General features: G+C 36.2%; 1 protein-coding gene across 1 annotated transcript in view; it reads right to left on the bottom strand.

Moving 5' to 3' along the window:
• LOC144958166 (uncharacterized) overlaps positions 1-17,500 on the bottom strand; it is a gene marked incomplete in the record, with an annotated part of 170,196 nt that overhangs the window by 65,439 nt on the left and 87,257 nt on the right. Inside the window, 5 exon segments of the mRNA XM_078889934.1 lie at positions 8,918-9,020; positions 10,928-11,085; positions 11,230-11,341; positions 12,637-12,749; positions 17,493-17,500. The exon segment at positions 17,493-17,500 is cut by the window's right edge and continues 163 nt beyond it. Coding sequence (XP_078746060.1) covers positions 8,918-9,020; positions 10,928-11,085; positions 11,230-11,341; positions 12,637-12,749; positions 17,493-17,500 — 494 coding nt within the window.

The following is a 17,500-nucleotide window of genomic DNA, read 5'->3' as shown; positions in this document are numbered from 1 at the left end:
ATTATAAATCCGATCATGTTTGGACTTTTATACATTCTGATCACAGGACATGTGAATAAGTTCTAGCCAGCATTAAGAATAAAAAGTACCGATTTTCTTTGTTTAGAACCAAACTGCTGGTTGCTGGGCGGACGTGACATCAGACTATTGAATTCTATTGTCACTCTGGGACCATCTAATGAAATTTTAAGAGAAAAGACAAATATAGTGTAGAATAGCTACAACTATTACTTTTTTTAAATAGGGGAAATTTGTCTCTATTGTCTATTCCAAGGGAAGACTGTAATAACCCAGGCGTCAGCCGCAACGCAGCACCGCAATTTTAGCTAGGGCGAGGTCACTTGCTCAAGGCCACACAGCGAAGCGGCGGGTGATCAAACTCGGCACCTTTCGGGTACGAAGCAAAGACCATACCGCTGAGCCACGCTGCCCCTAAATATAGAAGCAGGGCACTGTAAAGAGGGACAGAGGAGAAGAGGAAGACAGAAAAAAAAACAAGACAACATCTAAGACTGGACATGCCCGGATCTCAATAATAGCCTTCTGTTTTGTTTGTTGTTGTTAAGGGTTTACGGCACTTGCAACACGTTAAGGTCATATCAGCACCAGTAAAAAGGACGATGGGATAGTAAAAAGTTTTAGAATTACAATTAAAGCACCCAATAAAAGGTAAGACAATGGGGAATTGGTTCAAATAAAAAACAGGTGTAGATTCCAAGAGCACACTATCAAAGTACATAATTTGAGATCACTGAAAGTCTCATCTCGACACCAGCACAGGTCCCCAATAAGAGGATTACATTCAAATGTTTTACAAATCATATAAAATATAAAGAAAACATAATATAATACAGTACATAACAGAGAGATGATTTACAAAGAAACTAATTATACATTTGACTGTTTCCCTGTCAGCCAGGGCATCCGCCAGGATCTCATTCCAGGACAAAGACAGCAAACATGCTGGAAAACATATAGAGGGATAGAAAATATTCCTTCTGGAAAAGGCCAGAGACCCTGACGAATGGTGCAAGGTTGTGAAGTGAAGTCTGCACCCCCCGAATATTAAATTGAAGCTTACATTCAATTTCAATTTCACATTGTTATGTATTACAGAACGGGTGGATGCAACTGCTTTGCCAAGAGCTGCACTCCGCTGGGCGGCGGATGGCGAAAGACGAAGGTGCAGACCCCAAGAAATGTGGCTATGTGGTCTAGTGGTATGACACTCGCTTTCGGATCGGAAGGTCCTGGGTTCGAGCCTCGCTCGGCGCATAGTTGAGTCCTTGGAGAAGGCTCTTAACTCACATTCTCTCACCGTACTCAGGTGTAAAATGAGTACCTAGTCGTTAACAGCGTTGTCTCTCTTTGAAAAAAAATTGTAACATCGCCTAATAGGTATCATGTCCCGTCCTACATGTTAAATGTTGCTGTTGGCCAGGGACCCCTTGTAAAGCGCTTTGAGCACATTTAGTGGATATTGCGCTATATAAAAGCTCAATCAAAACAAAAGTCTGGAGAAGATCCATGGACAAAAGGCTTAACTCCCTCCTTACCACCTACACCAAAATCGTCACATTTGTTACGACACAATATACATTTTTCTTATTCAGATTTATTTTGTACATCACAAACTTTGAAGATTGATCTTTGTTTATTTGATAAGAACATAAAGTTGTTTTGTAGAGAGCTTGTTTGAGTTTAAAGACAATAATTTTTCTGCTGGGTAAGCCTGTCATTTTGTGAAAATACTGATAAGGATTGCTAAGGAAAGAGTTACAAATTTCAGCCTCAATTTTGTTGTTTTTTAAAGGGTTTTTAGGCCTTGCAACACATTAAGATCATATCAGCGCCAGTAAAAAGGAAGAAAATGGGATAGTTAATAGACGATATAATTATAATTAAAGCCCCCCAGAAAGGTAAGACAAAGGGTAATTTGTTCAAACCGGAAACAGGCACAAGCAGAGGCCCCCGCCAAGAGGAATACATTCATCACACAAATCATATAATATGTTGTTTTGTTGTTTTAAAGGGTGTTACGCGCTTGCATCACATTAAGGTCATATCGGCCCAAGTAAAAAGGAAGAAAATGGGATAGTAGAAAGTTCTAGTACAATCATCATCATATCTTGTCGCGCCAGTGAGTCAGCCAGTCCCGGGCAGTCTGGTTGCATTCCCTCAGGTCAGCATTGGTGCAGTGAGGTCCCAGCGAGCATTCGGACAGGATGTGGTCCATGGTCTGTCTGGGGTGACCGCATGGGCATTCAGTGCCCGGTGAGATTTTCCATTTAAAGAGGTTGGTGGCGGTGTTTCCCACCTTTGCTCTAGCTCTGTTCAACGCCACCCAGTCTTTTCTCTTGAGGTCTGTGCCTGCTGGGAGCTTTTCTGTTTGGGGCTGGAGGGCATCGTTTGCTGTCTTGTCCCATTCTACCCATTTGTCCAGGCGGAAGAATGCTGATTGGTCTGGGTGAAGGCTCTCTACTGTGAGGAAGCTTTTCCTTGATTTGAGCCTGCTTTTGTGGCAATTGTGGTCATGAAGGGGGTGTCTCTGGTCCATTTCCTGTTTGTATTTTTGTATTTGGGCATGAGTTTCCCTCCGGATGTGTGGTGGGGCTATTCCTGCTGCACGATAGACCAGTGGTAATGGTGTTGCTCTCAGCTGGCCCGTTACGATCCGGCAGGCGTTGTTGAGCTCGGGGTCTAGCTTGGGAGGCATGGCATGATCGGGCCCATACAGCTGAGCAGTACTCCGCAGTTGAGTAGCTGAGGGCTAATGCTGTGGTCCTTAGAGTTTTAGGGTCAGTTCCCCAGTTCATGTTTGCCAGCTTTCCAAGGAGGGCATTACGCGTGGACACTTTTGCCTTGGTCTTCCTCACGTGTTCTCTGAAGGACAGAGTCCGATCGAGCGTCACTCCGAGGTACACTGGGTGGTAGTTGTACAATTAAAGTAGTACAATTAAAGCACCCAAGAAAAGGGAAGACAAAGGAGAATTAGTTCAAATAAGAAACAGGTGTAGATTCTAAGAGCACACCATCAAAGTACTTAGTAAGAGATTACCTAAAAGTTTCACCCAAACACAATCACGGGTCCCAACTAAGAGGAATACACTCAAATGCTTATAAATCACAGTACAGTGCATAACAGAGAGATGATTTACAAGGAAAAAAATATTATCTACCAAAACAAACTACACATTTGACTGTTTCCCTCTCAGCCAGGGCATCCGGCCAGGACCAGGACAAAACCAAGTAATCCCATTCCAAGACAAAGACAGAAACCAAGTTGGAAAACAGATATAGGGGGATCGAAGACAAAGGAAGTGCTTCCCTGTCCTCTATGGGATCAAATCATACATATGTAAAGAGAAAAATAATACAGTGTATAACACAGAGATGATTCACACGAAAAATATATTATCTCCCAAAACAATAACTATACATTTGACTGTTTCCATCCCAGCTAGGGTATCCGACCACGGCCAGGACAAAACTCAAGTAATCTTATTTATTCCAAGTCAAGGACAGAAAGCAATTGGTAAACAGATATAGGTGGAATGGAAGACACAGTATGTACCCCCCCCCCCCCCGGCCCACTATGGGGGGTCAGAAACCCCACAGAGGAGTAAAGCCTCAATTAGAATAATATCTGTGTCCATGCAGACGACAGACAGAAATATGTGACCGCTCGTCTCAAAATGGTATTAAGCCGGGATAGACCAGGTGCTAAAAAGTCAAATTATAGTTAAACTGGTCAACAATATGAAACGTTGGTATTTAGGACAGTAAAATATGATATTCCTTTTCCTCTATAAAGCATTTATACTCAACTTAAGTCTGATATTTCTGGCTACAAATTCAATTTTTCAGCATCTTAACCATCGCGACTTAATACCTTTTGGAGACGAGGGGTCACATATGACATTATGTTTATGCGCTCATGGCCTGTAAGTAAGTAGGGGCGCAGCGTGGCTCAGTAAGTAAGTGAGTAAGTATGTAATAAAGTAAGTATGTAAGTAAGTAAGTATGTAAATATTTAAATGCTGAAAATTGAATATATGTGACCCTCTCCTCAAAAAGGTATTAAGTCGGGATGATTAAGATGTTATTAAGTCAAATTCTAGTTAAACTGGTGAAAAATTGCAATGATCGATAATTAGCACTATGAAATATAACATTCTACAATAAAATATAACATTCATTCTCCACAATAAAATATAACATTCATTCTCTTCAATATAAATTATATAACATCATTCATTCTCCACTATAAAATATAACATTTATTCTCCACAATAAAATATAACATTCATTTTCCACTATAAAATATAACATTCATGATCCACAATAAAGCATACAAACTCAACACAACTCTGATATTTCTTGCTATAAATTCAATTTTCAGCATCTTAATCATCCCGACATAATACCGTTTTGAGGCGAGGGGTCACATATTGCTACTCGCCAATACGAATCAATAGTCGGCCATCTTGGTTCTAAACAAAGAAAATCATTACTTTTTATTTTTCATGCTGGCTAGAACTTTTCATATGCCTTGTGATCAGAATGTGTAAAAGTCAAAACATGATCAAATTTATGTGTTTTTTTTTCCATCTGGAAACGCTTTATGCTAGCCGGAGAAATATTTCATCCGGCGTCCGCCATTGTTCCGATAGTTTAGAGCCAGTGTTACTAGGTTACCATGCGTCATTAGGAAGGAAGTGACGTTACGACTGTTGAAGAGTATTGTGCCCAAAGGCGATCGAAAACCAATGTCAACGAGAAGAGTAAGGCAATCTTCAATAAAATAGAAAGACAACTGTGACAACGAATAATCTCCTAAAATGGCTGGCTAAAACCAATAACAATGAGTTGAATGACGTCATCGTCATTCATTATATTCGAATTGACTGGCAAATTAATCTGGTCTTAAAGCCAATAACAAAGAGCCGAGTGACGTCATCTCCATCCATCCTACAATAAATGTTCGTACTTAATTTTCATTTTTTAAAGGAGCTTTTATAAAGTGCAATATCCACTAAACGTGCCCAAAGCGCTTTACAAAGGGTCCCTAGCCAACAGCAACACTTAACATGTTTTTTTTGTCAACACGCCTAACAGGCAAGACGTGTCGTTGTGTGCTCTGGTGTATTTTAATTGTTTTGTGATTTCTACATATTGATACCTGGACATTTTTTTACTTCGTTGTACTCGTTAAAACATACTGTTTCTTATTGTATAGTTTTTATCAATTCTTAAGAAAGGACTACTGTATAATTCTGTATTTTATCATGGAAACTAAGTTTTAAAAGATTTTTACACAGTCACTTAATGGCCGCCGCTTTCTTACGAACATTGTTCACATTATTTTTAGCCATGATTTACCACCATCATTATTTAATAATTGTGAACACTTTTATTCAACATCTGATTTTTACAACAGGCCTCGAGGCGGTAAACGTAAACAACGTCACATTCCAGCTGTGATTTTTAACTCAAGTGATCCGATTTTTTACAATAATATTAATAAGAACAGGCCTCGGGGAGGAAAACGGAAACAACATAACATCTCAATGGTAACAACTCGTCGTCCGCCCCGCCCCCACACAAACCCCAGTCCACCACCAACACTTGTAACTGTACCGACCACAAACAGTTTCACAAACGACAACAATAACATTGTTATTGGTCTTCTCAATGCACAGTCCTGCCGTAACAAAACCGAAGAATTAAACGATTTATTAACGGAGAAGAACTTCGACATACTATTTTTAGTAGAGACATGGTTCTCACAGTCTGGAGACGACCCAGTTGAAAAAGCTATGACACCCCCTGGGTACCAATTTAGATCGTATCCAAGGAAAGATCAGCGAGGGGGTGGCATTGGCGTATTTTATAAAACAAAATTATCAAAACATGTGGAAATCCTCGAAATGCGCTGCAAAACAATGGAGGCCATTGATCTTAGATTATCCCTCCAGAATACAAGATACAACTTCAACTGCATCTACCGACCGCCAACAAACAAGAAAAACAAAATAAAATTACCTGATGTTAGGAAGGAAATCAACGAGATGCTAACTTTGCAACACACGCGTCCTGGCCATTCAATTATACTCGGCGACTTTAATTTTCACTTCGACAACGTCACAGACACCGCTAAATTGCACTAGTCACTATCGGAGAACAACATGTGCCAGATCGTAACAACGCCAACCCACTCTGCTGGTCATATTTTAGATTGGGTAATTGTAGAAAATTCAGAGTTCCAAAAAACCAACGCCACCGTCGATTATCTCCCTTTTCGGACCACTCCCTCATTTCTTTCAATCTTGACGTTTCAAAACCATGCCAAGAAACCACCACCACATCAACCAGAAACATTAAAGGCATTAATTTGGACAATTTCAGAGGCGATTTAGAAACAAAACTTACTAAAAATTCAATGATTTCTCCAGACCAGTGGAATAGTTGTCTCATCGAAACGCTTGACAAACATGCGCCATTCCAAACAAGGACCGTCACCAACCGCAAGTATGCTCCGTGGTATACGTCGGACGTTAAAGAAGCTAAAACGAAGTGTCGGAGAGCAGAAAGACTGCTGAAAACATCAGGCCTTACGATTCATCGTGAAATATTCAAGAACGCATTTCGTGCCTGAAAGACAACAATAAAAAAGGCAAAGACCACATATTTTCTTTCAAAATTCGAAACTTCTAAATCTTGTAAACAATTATTTAACATCTGCAATGATCTACTTGGACGTGAAAGATGCACTTCATTACCATCTACAACCAATCAAAGAGACTTGCCAAACACATTTGTCAACTTTTTAAAAGACAAAATCCATAACATTCGTTCAGAACTAGATCGGCATGAACCATTTATAGATACAAATACATTCTGTGGTACCCCTTTAGACAAGTTCCAACCAGTTTCACCTAGTTTCATAAACGAGTTGATAAAAAAAGCCCCCATTAAATCCTGCGACCTTGATCCCCTACCAGCACAGCTTTTGGCCAGCTCCATCGATACATTATTACCATCCATTACATCAATCATAAATACATCCATACTGACTGGCGAAGTTCCATCGTGCTTTAAAAGTGCCCTCGTCAAACCACTTCTGCAGAAACCATCACTGGACCACAATATATTAAACAATTATCGTCCTGTATCAAATTTACATTTTTTGTCAAAACTTTTGGAGAAGGTAGTTCTTACACAATTAACATCTCATCTTAAGAACAACAGTTTGGAACAACCCTTTCAGTCAGCCTACAAACATCAACACAATACTGAAACGGCGCTTCTTAAAATCTTCAATGACTTGTTATGTAATGCTGATGCTAACAATATCAATGTATTATGCCTTTTAGATCTTTCAGCTGCCTTTGACACCATTGACCATGACATTTTGTTAAGAAGACTAGAAAATACGTTCGGCATAAAAGGAATTGCCCTCAAATGGTTTACATCATATTTACAGGATCGATGGCAGACTGTCGTGGTGAATGGTGTTCAGTCAGAACAAGTTTTACTAAATTTTGGAGTGCCACAAGGCTCTGTTCTTGGCCCTGTCCTTTTTACTGTATATATGCAGCCGCTTTCTAGTGTGATATCCAGATTCAATCTGAGTTATCATTTTTATGCAGATGATACGCAAATATATGATTCAGCACCTCTTAGTAATTTACAGTTCTTAATACAACGAATTACGAGCTGTTTTAATGAGATTAAATCTTTGATGTACCACAATAAGTTAAAATTAAATGATAGTAAAACTGAGATTTTAATGTGTGGAAGGCCGAGTATCCTTAAACAGGCAAATAAATCACCTATTACTCTCGGAAATAGCACAATAGAATTTTCAAATAAAGCAAAAAACCTTGGCGTCATCATTGATAAAGATCTTTCCATGACAAGCCATGTGAATAACACCATACAATCTATGTACATAGAAATGAAAAAATAAGCAAAATTCGTAATTTAATACCGAAGCATATAACAGAACTTTTAATTAATTCCCTGGTTTTATCTAAATTGGACTATTGTAACTCCCTTTGGGCGAATTTAGCTAAAGACAAAATTAGCAAACTTCAGGTTGCTCAAAATAACGCAGCCAGGCTCATTGTACGCAATAACAAAAAAAAATACCCGTCAGCAACTCTTCTTCTCCGTGAGTTACATTGGCTTCCTGTGGAAAAAAGAGTTGCCTATAAGATTTGTACTGTTGTCTACAAATCCCTGAGCACGAACAGTCCCTCCTATATTAAAGACCTTCTAAACATATATGTCCCCAATAGAAACTTGAGGTCAAGCAATGACCAATCAATCCTTGTCAAACCTAAGACATTGCGTAAAATAGGTGAACAGTCTTTTCAATTTTCGGCCCCCCATTTTTGGAACTCTCTCCCATCACACGTGAGATGCTCGGATTCGTTGACAACGTTCAAATCTCGCTTAAAGTTTTATCTTTTTACGTCATAATGTTGCAATATTATTTTCATATTTTTTTGTTGTTAAATTGAATTCGTATCACGTTTCCTTCACACTTGTCTCACTGTAATATGTTTTGTTTTATATCACTGTAAAGCGCTTAGAGCCTGTGACAACGGGGTAAAGCGCTATATAAATGCCATTTATTATTTATTATTATGTAGGACGTGACATGTCGCCTGTTAGACGATATTATACTTTATTCAGACAGAGACAACACTGTTAACGACCAGGTATTCATTTTACACCTGAGTACGGTGAGAGAATGTGAGTAAAGAGTCATTTACAATGACTCAGCTATGCGCCGAGCGAGGCTCGAACCCAGGACCTTCCGATCCGAAAACGAGTGTCATACCACTACACCACATAGCGGCACAATAACAAAGAGCCGAGTGACGTCATCTTCATCCATCGTACTTACTTGGAGAGCCGTCACAGACCAGCTGACCAAGTGAGAAAACCTGCTTTGGTATTGGTGTGGGAGTTGTTTGGTTGCCTGGGGCACCGCCAGCAGACAGGCATACCTGGGGGAAATAGGATGTATAATAATAATAATCATAATAGTAATAATAATAATAATAATAATAATAATAATAATAATAATAATAGAAATAATAATAGTAATAGTAACAACAACAACAACAACAACAATAATAACACTAATAATAACAACAATAATAATAATAACAATAATTATAATAATAATAACAATATAATAATAATAATAATAATAATAATAATAATAATAATAATAATAATAATAATAATATAATAATAATAACATCAAAATCAACAACAACAACAACAATAATAATAATAAAAATAAAAATAATAATATTAATAATAATAATAAAGATAATAATAATAATAATAATAATAATAATAATAATAATAATAATAATAATAATAATAATGATGATGATGATGATGATGATGATGATGATGATGATGATGATGATGATGATGATGATGATGATGATGATGATGATGATAATAATAATAATAATAATAACAATAACAATAACAACAACAACATCAAAATCAACAACAACAACAACAATAATAATAATAATAATAATAATAATAATAATAATAATATATGATATATAATAATACAAGTAATAATAACTAATATAATATACTACATACTATACTACTATATACTAATAATAATATAATAATATAATATAATAACAATAATAATATATTAATAATAATAATAATAATAATAATAATAATAATAATACAAGTAATAATAATAAAAGTATACAATAATAACAATAACAATAATAATAATAATAATAATAATAATAATAATAATAATAATAATAATAATAATAATAATATTAATATAATAATAATAATATTAATAATAATAATAATAATAATATAATAATAATAATAATAATAATAATTAATAATATAATAAATAATAATAATAAAGTAATAATAATAATAGTAATAACAATAATAAAATAAAATAATAATAATAATAATAATAATAATAATAATAATAATAATAATAATAATAATAATAATAATATTAATAATAATAATAATATAATATAATAATAATAATAATAATAATAATAATAATAATAATAATAATAATAATAATAATAATAATAATAATAATAATATATTAATAATAATAATAATAATAATAATAATAATAATAATAATATAATAATAATAATATAATATAATAATAATAATAATATAATAATTCCGTCTTAATGTGGCTCTCAAATGTTAGAACACGAGAAGCAGATTTTGTTCTAAAACTGAAAGAGTTCCATCCACAGAAGAGGAGCTGATGATGGTGATGATGATTATGATGGTGAAGACGACGACGACGACGATGATGACCATTTTTTTCAACGCTGTTTACAGCCAGGTACTCATTCTACACAGGAGTACGGTGAGAGAATGTGAGTAAAGAGTCTTTTCCAAGGACTGAACTATGCTCCGAGCGAGGCTCGATCGAACCCAGGACCTTCCAATCCGAAAGCTAGCGTCATACAACAAGACCACATAGCGACTAATAGGGAATGAGATTAGCGGAAGAGTAGCGTCCCTTGATTGGAAGTCACGAGAGAGAACGTCATGTTGTTTGTGCGGCATGACACACTTCACCGAAAGCGAGGACGAGAGAGACGCATGCGCAAAACCATTTTGACGTTCTCTCTGTAAGGTGACGTCCAATTAAGGGACGCTACTCTTCGCTAATCTCATTCCCTATAGATAGAATGCGCTTGGCCAAGGAGTTCACAACATTGCCATCCGGAAGTATAACGGACCAACACACAATCTCTGGTAACCATGAACTTTATAGTGGTTAATACAGTTTAGTGATACACTCACAAACGCGGATGCAAAACAATAACAAAGCCTGAGTGACGTCATCTGCTACTACCTATAGCGAGCTTACCTGGCACACAGGTACCCTTTTATTGTCGTAAATCGTGCCCGTGTCCGCACGCAACTGGTCATCGCCTACGTCACAGTTACATTTTTCCTTGGGGCCACCAGCACAGACACCGTTTAGACCGCAGGCACAGCTTGGCTGGCCCATGGAACCTGCCCAGCCTGAAATGTACCAAAAAAAAAAAAATATCAACGTAAAAGTTAAAATATGTAAAGTTAAAAAAAAAACAACCCCAGAAACCCAATATATATCTATAAATTGATTGTTGACAGTAAATGTTGATGGTAAATATTGAATTAAGTTACCTGTTTGAGTCTTTCCGTCACAGGTCGTAAAATTGACTTTGTCTGATGCAGGGGACAAGATGCATTCCAAGGTCAATGTTTGGCGGCATTTTCCAGAAGATTTTGACAGTGCCTTGGATGAGATTACAACAAGAGATGAAGTGAGTAGGAAAGTGCCAGAAGACAATAGAGAATAAAAATTTCGCGGTGGTGATGGGGGTTTGAACCCGCGACCTTTTTTTTGTTTGTTTGTTGCTTTAGGTCTCTTCCAACACAATTGAGGTTATATGAGAGACCGCTGAAACAAAAAAACAAGCAATCTAACAAAAATAGTACAAATGTAAATCAAAATCATAACCTAAAGATATCATAAGCTAAATTATAAATAACCAAGAACAAACAGGCAGAAGATTTACAGAAAAAAAAATATCCCCTGTCAAAAATACAATCACAAACCAAAGAAGCAGGATAGGCTAGTAAAGAGAAGAAGAAACGACATCACTATCGGATCGTACACCCATGCGAACATCATAAGTATATGATTCAAGGGTGATGCTCCCATCCAACCACCCGCAACCCGCGACCTTACTGGTGCGACAACTCCACCTGGCCGGGGAGAGCGTGACTCTACCGTATGAGCTATCCACGATGGATGAGATTGGAGAATATAACAAAACAGAAACAAAATAAAAGTTCAAATAGATAGAAATGACTCTTTTTTTTTCTTCCTTTAATAAAAATTGGGGGGTGAAGTGGCCGAGTGGTCAATGAATTGCCCTGTGGCACAGAAGGTCCCGCTTCAGGCACCTTGTTTGTTTTTTTTTCCTTTGAGCAAGATTTAACCCCCAATTTTGCTCACTTTGGACAACATGGGTGATTCCTGTTGATATGAGACATCTTGTTTGATGGTGGTGGTGGTGGTAGCTGTGGTGGTTGTGGTGGCTGTGGTGGTGCTTTTGGTGGTGGTGGTGGTTGTGGTGGTGGTGGTGGTGGTGGTTGTGGTGGTGGTTGTGGTGGTTGTGGTGTTTGTGGTGGTTGTGGTGATGGTGGTGGAGGAGGAAGAGGAGGAGGAGGAGGAGGAGGAGGAAGAGGAGGAGGAGGAGGAGGAGGAGGAGGAGGAGGAGGAGGAGGAGGAGGAGGAGGAGAAGGAGGATGAGGAAGAGGAGGAGGAGGAGGATGAGGAAGAGGAGGAGGAAGAGGAGGAGGAAGAGGAGGAGGAGGAGGAAGAGGAGGAGGAGGAGGAGGAGGAGGAGGAGGAGGAGGAGGATGAGGAGGAGGAGGAGGAAAGGAGGAGAGAGGAGGAGGAGGAGGAGGAGAGGAGGAGAGGAGGAGGAAGAGGAGGAAGAGGAGGAAGAGGAGGAGGAGGAGGAGGAGGAGGAAGAGGAGGAGGAGGAGGAAGAGGAGGAAGAGGAGGAGGAGGAGACTTACATCAATCTGTTGAGGGGTGATAGGGTTGTTGTGGTCATCGGTGTACTGGATATCAAAACATTCGTCTTTCGGTTTTCCAGGGTTGTCAGGATCGCCCGTAGTTTCCTTCTTATCTGGAAAAGATAATTAAAACTGTTGTCATCATTTTAAAATGATAATGAATACGATCATGCATTTAACACAGAGCTGTTCCACGGAGTTACCATGCTCAATGCGCTTAACAATGTTTCATTTATTCCTCCAGCAGGCAATAATATGGAATCATGCTTCTATTTTGTAAGTTAGCCGATTTTTTAAACTAAAATTCTGACAATATTATTATGCATCACTGCCTGTGATCAGGAGCTCATTGATACCCCTATCAATTCTTATTCTTCTTTTTATTATTATTATTATTATTATTATTATTATTATTATTATTATTATTATTATTATTATTATTATTATTATTATTATTATTATTATTATTATTATTAGTAGTAGTAGTAGTGGTGGTAGTAGTAGTAATAGTAGTAGCAAAACTCACAACATCGGCAAAAAATCTCGGAATCACCTTAGAGAGTGATCTGTCTATGAACAAACATATTAACAATGTGAGAACAAGTGCTATCTGCATTATAAGAAATATCAGAACAATCAGACCATTTATTAATAGGGAAACTTGCAACAAATTGGTAACATCTTTGATATTCCCGAAAATGGACTACTAAAATGCACTGTTTGTGGTCTCAATAAGACAAAATAAACAAACTCCAGAAAATACAGAACATGGCAGCCCACGTTGTACTGCGGAAAGACAGGAAAACTGCAGCTCCCGAATTACTACAGCAGCTGCATTGGCTGCCAGTGGACTAGCGGATTAAATATAAATCTTCAACTATCGTTTTCAAATGCCTGGAGGGCTCGTCACCAGCATATCTCTCAAACCTCGTTGAACGGTATATCCCACAGCGATCACTTCGATCAACGAACGACCTCAAATTGAAAAAACCGCGCTGTCGAGTGAAGACTGGTGAACGCGCCTTTCAGCATTCTGGTCCAAGGTTGCGGAATTTACTACCACTAGAGATACGTTCTTCGTCTTCACTAGAGGAATTCAAGCGTCGATTGAAGACATTCTTATTCCGACAGGCTTTCTTTTGATTATGTGTATAATTAGCGTTGTTCGTGTAGTGTGTTAGGGCTTAATCTATGTTATGCACCCAGAGCCCTCCTGATGCAGGGATGTTTGGCGCACTATAAATCTATACCATTATTATTATTAGTAGTAATAGTATAAATAATAGTAGTAGTAATAGTAGTAGTAGTAATATCTTATTTAATGATAGTACATAAAACATATCTCAAATAGCTTGTACGAGTATTATCTTTTGAACGTAATGAACATATATCATATGGCAATATAAAATCGAAAATAACTGGTAAAAACTATAAGCGATTGAATATATATATATATATATATATATATATATATATATATATATATATATATATATATATATATGTGTGTGTGTGTGTGTGTGTAAAAAATTGTGGGAAGCCTCTCATGATGTGATTCAAAATAAAATATCAATACATTGGCCATCACCAATCATGCTAGAAGAATAATGGACAGGAGATCACTTGCTGTGTTTTTTGTTCCCTTAAATGTTGTCCGAATGACCTTTTACCTCTGTCTCGGAATTAGATTAATTGATTTGTCCTGACACTGGTCGGAGTCCTTGGATACGCGGGGAAACAGTCAGATGTATAGTAGTAGTTTTAGCTGTATATATTTATGATTAATGTTTTCTGTCTTCCATTGTAAAATTATCTCTCGATAATGAATTGTAATACTTTTTTTTCTTGGTTGATGCTGTTTTGATTATGATTTGTAAAAATAAGTATTGTATTTCACTTGTTAGGATCCTTTGATTGTGTCTTTGATTTCTAAGCGATTTCAAACCAAGTACACCGAGGGGTGCTATTGGTGCCCTATCCGTACCATTTACATTTGCCTTATTTATCCGCAGGTGCCTTTGACAAAAGTGTACTTTTAGACTACCTCATACATTTTCTGTTCTTTCAATGAAATGATCTACATGCGTCACAAACGCCGTAAAATTCTTAAAAACAAAGAAACCAACCCTTGACATGGAATAATTGAAGTACACAAGGTTGTTTCGCTCTAGACTATATCAGTACGGAAAATTACTTAAATGTTTGTGGTATTCTAAAAGATTCACTAATTTGTCTGGGGAATTAATTGTGTAATTCTCCAAAACAATACGTTAAACTAATATGTCTGTAACTTCTAGGCAATGTTCGCAAAATCCCATTCTTCTAGAACTTTAATCAACGATAGAAATGTGTTAAATAAGATAGAAAGGGGGTGGAATTTCCCCGAGGATAAAGATCACCCAGACCAAAGCATTTTGGAGCACCTAGTATTACTGAATACTGAATGTCAATAACTTTATTATCCCAAACAGAATTACCATGATATAATTCCTATCTTCTTTATTGTCAACGAATGGGATATAAGCGTGGTCCTCATTTACAAATACAATACTAGATATTAATGCTGTGGCGTTTCTGTTATTTCTATTATTATTATCATCATCATCATCATCATCATCATCATCATCATCATCATCATTATTATCATTATTATTATATTATTATTATTATTATTATTATTATTATTATTATTATTATTATTATTATTATTATTATTATTATTGTAAGTATTGGTGGTATTACAATGTTGTAGTTTTATGATTATTAATGGTATCATTTTATGCTTTGGATCCATTTACCTTTTTTTCTCACTTTCATGTATGTTTCATCAAATTGTATGGATTATTGGCCAAAGCCTAAGATTAAATCAACGATATTTTTGTTTGTCTTATTTTGACTATGGAACTGATACTTATCATAGCAGACCTGCCTACTTTAAATAGGAAATTGTAATACGTAGTTTTCAGGGTAAATAACATCGTAGACATTTTAACTACCCTTAAAAATCACCAGCTTGTCCTTTTAATGCTTGGGGGGAAATGTTTTTAACTCCTTTATGTGATAGCTCTGGCACCAGAACTTCGTTTTCAAGAAATGGTATTGAATTAAAAACCTTTATTATATACAGCTCGGGATTTAGCCGTAATTCTACGGGAATTTTCGTAGTAGTAAGGAGGTCTGTTGTGATGGGTATCAAATTTTTAAAAACGAGAAAAACTGATTGGAAAGGTAATAGTGATGGTGATGGTGGTAGTGATAGTGGTAATGTTGGTGGTGGTAATAGGGATGATTGTGGTTGTAGTGATGATGGAAATGTTATTATTGTTGTTGTTAGTATTATTGTTATTATTATTGTTGTTATTATTGTCATTATTATTATTATCATTATTATTATTATTATTATTATTATTATTATTATTATTATTATATATATTCATTATTATTATATTATTATTATTATTATTATTATTATTTTATTATTATTATTATTATATTATTATTATTATTATTATTATTATTATTATTATTATTATTATTATTATTATTATTATTGTTATTATTGTACGTAATGGTGGTATTACGATTTTTGTATTTTTTGTGTGGTGTATCAGTTTATTTTTTTGGTTCCATTTACCATTTTTTTTCCACTTTCATGTATGTTGTCATCAAATTGTTGTTATATTGGCGAAAGCCTAAGATTGAATAAACTTTGAAACTTTGAGTAATAGTAGTAGTAATAGTAGGAGTAATAGTAATAGTAGTAATAATAGTAGTAGTAATAGTAGTAGTAGTAGTAGTAGTAGTAGTAGTAGTAGTAGTAGTAGTATTAGTAATGGTATTAGTAATAGTAGTAGTAATAGTAGTGGTAGTAAGTAAGTAGTAGTAGTAGTAGTAGTAGTAGTAGTTAGTAGTATAGTAGTAGTAGTAGTAGTAGTAAGTAGTAGTAGTATGTAGTAGTAGTAGTATTAGTAGTAGTATTAGTAGTAGTAATAGTAGTTAGTATAGTATATATAGAATATAGTAGTAGTAACAGTATGGGAATTGTAGTAGTAATAGTAGTAGTAATAGTAGAAGTAATAGTATTAGTAATAGTAGTTAGTAGTAGTAGTAGTAGTAGTAGTAGTAGTAGTAGTAATAGTAGTAGTAGTAGTAGTAGTAGTAGTAGTAGTAGTAGTAGTAGTTGTAGTAATTGTAGTATATGATACCGTTTAGAAGCGATAGATAGGTCACACCTATAAAACAATTATGGACTTACTAGGTTTGAGGGGGACGATAGTATAAAACAGGTATGGACTTACTAGGTTTGAGGGGGACGATAGTATAAAACAGGTGTGGACTTACTAGGTTTGAGGGGGACGAATGTATAAAACAGGTATGGACTTACTAGGTTTGAGCGGGACGATAGTATAAAACAGGTATGGACTTACTAGGTTTGAGCGGGACGATAGTATAAAACAGGTATGGACTTACTAGGTTTGAGGGGGACGACAGTATAAAACAGGTATGGACTTACTAGGTTTGAGGGGGACGAATGTATAAAACAGGTGTGGACTTACTAGGTTTGAGCGGGACGATAGTATAAAACAGGTATGGACTTACTAGATTTGAGGGGGACGACAGTATAAAACAGGTATGGACTTACTAGGTTTGAGGGGACGATAGTATAAAACAAGTATGGACTTACTAGGTTTGAGGGGGACGACAGTATAAAACAGGTATGGACTTACTAGGTTTGAGGGGGACGACAGTATAAAACAGGTATGGACTTACTAGGTTTGAGGGGGACGACAGTATAAAACAGGTATGGACTTACTAGGTTTGAGGGGGACGACAGTATAAAACAGGTATGGACTTACTAGGTTTG

This window comes from Berghia stephanieae, chromosome 12 (genome assembly GCF_034508935.2).
Source record: "Berghia stephanieae isolate SIO BIC M18660-M18661 chromosome 12, UCSD_Bste_1.3, whole genome shotgun sequence".
NCBI classification, from domain to species: Eukaryota; Metazoa; Mollusca; class Gastropoda; order Nudibranchia; family Aeolidiidae; genus Berghia; species Berghia stephanieae.
Note: the sequence above shows the minus strand (reverse complement) of the source record. Positions and strands in the feature narration are given on the sequence as shown.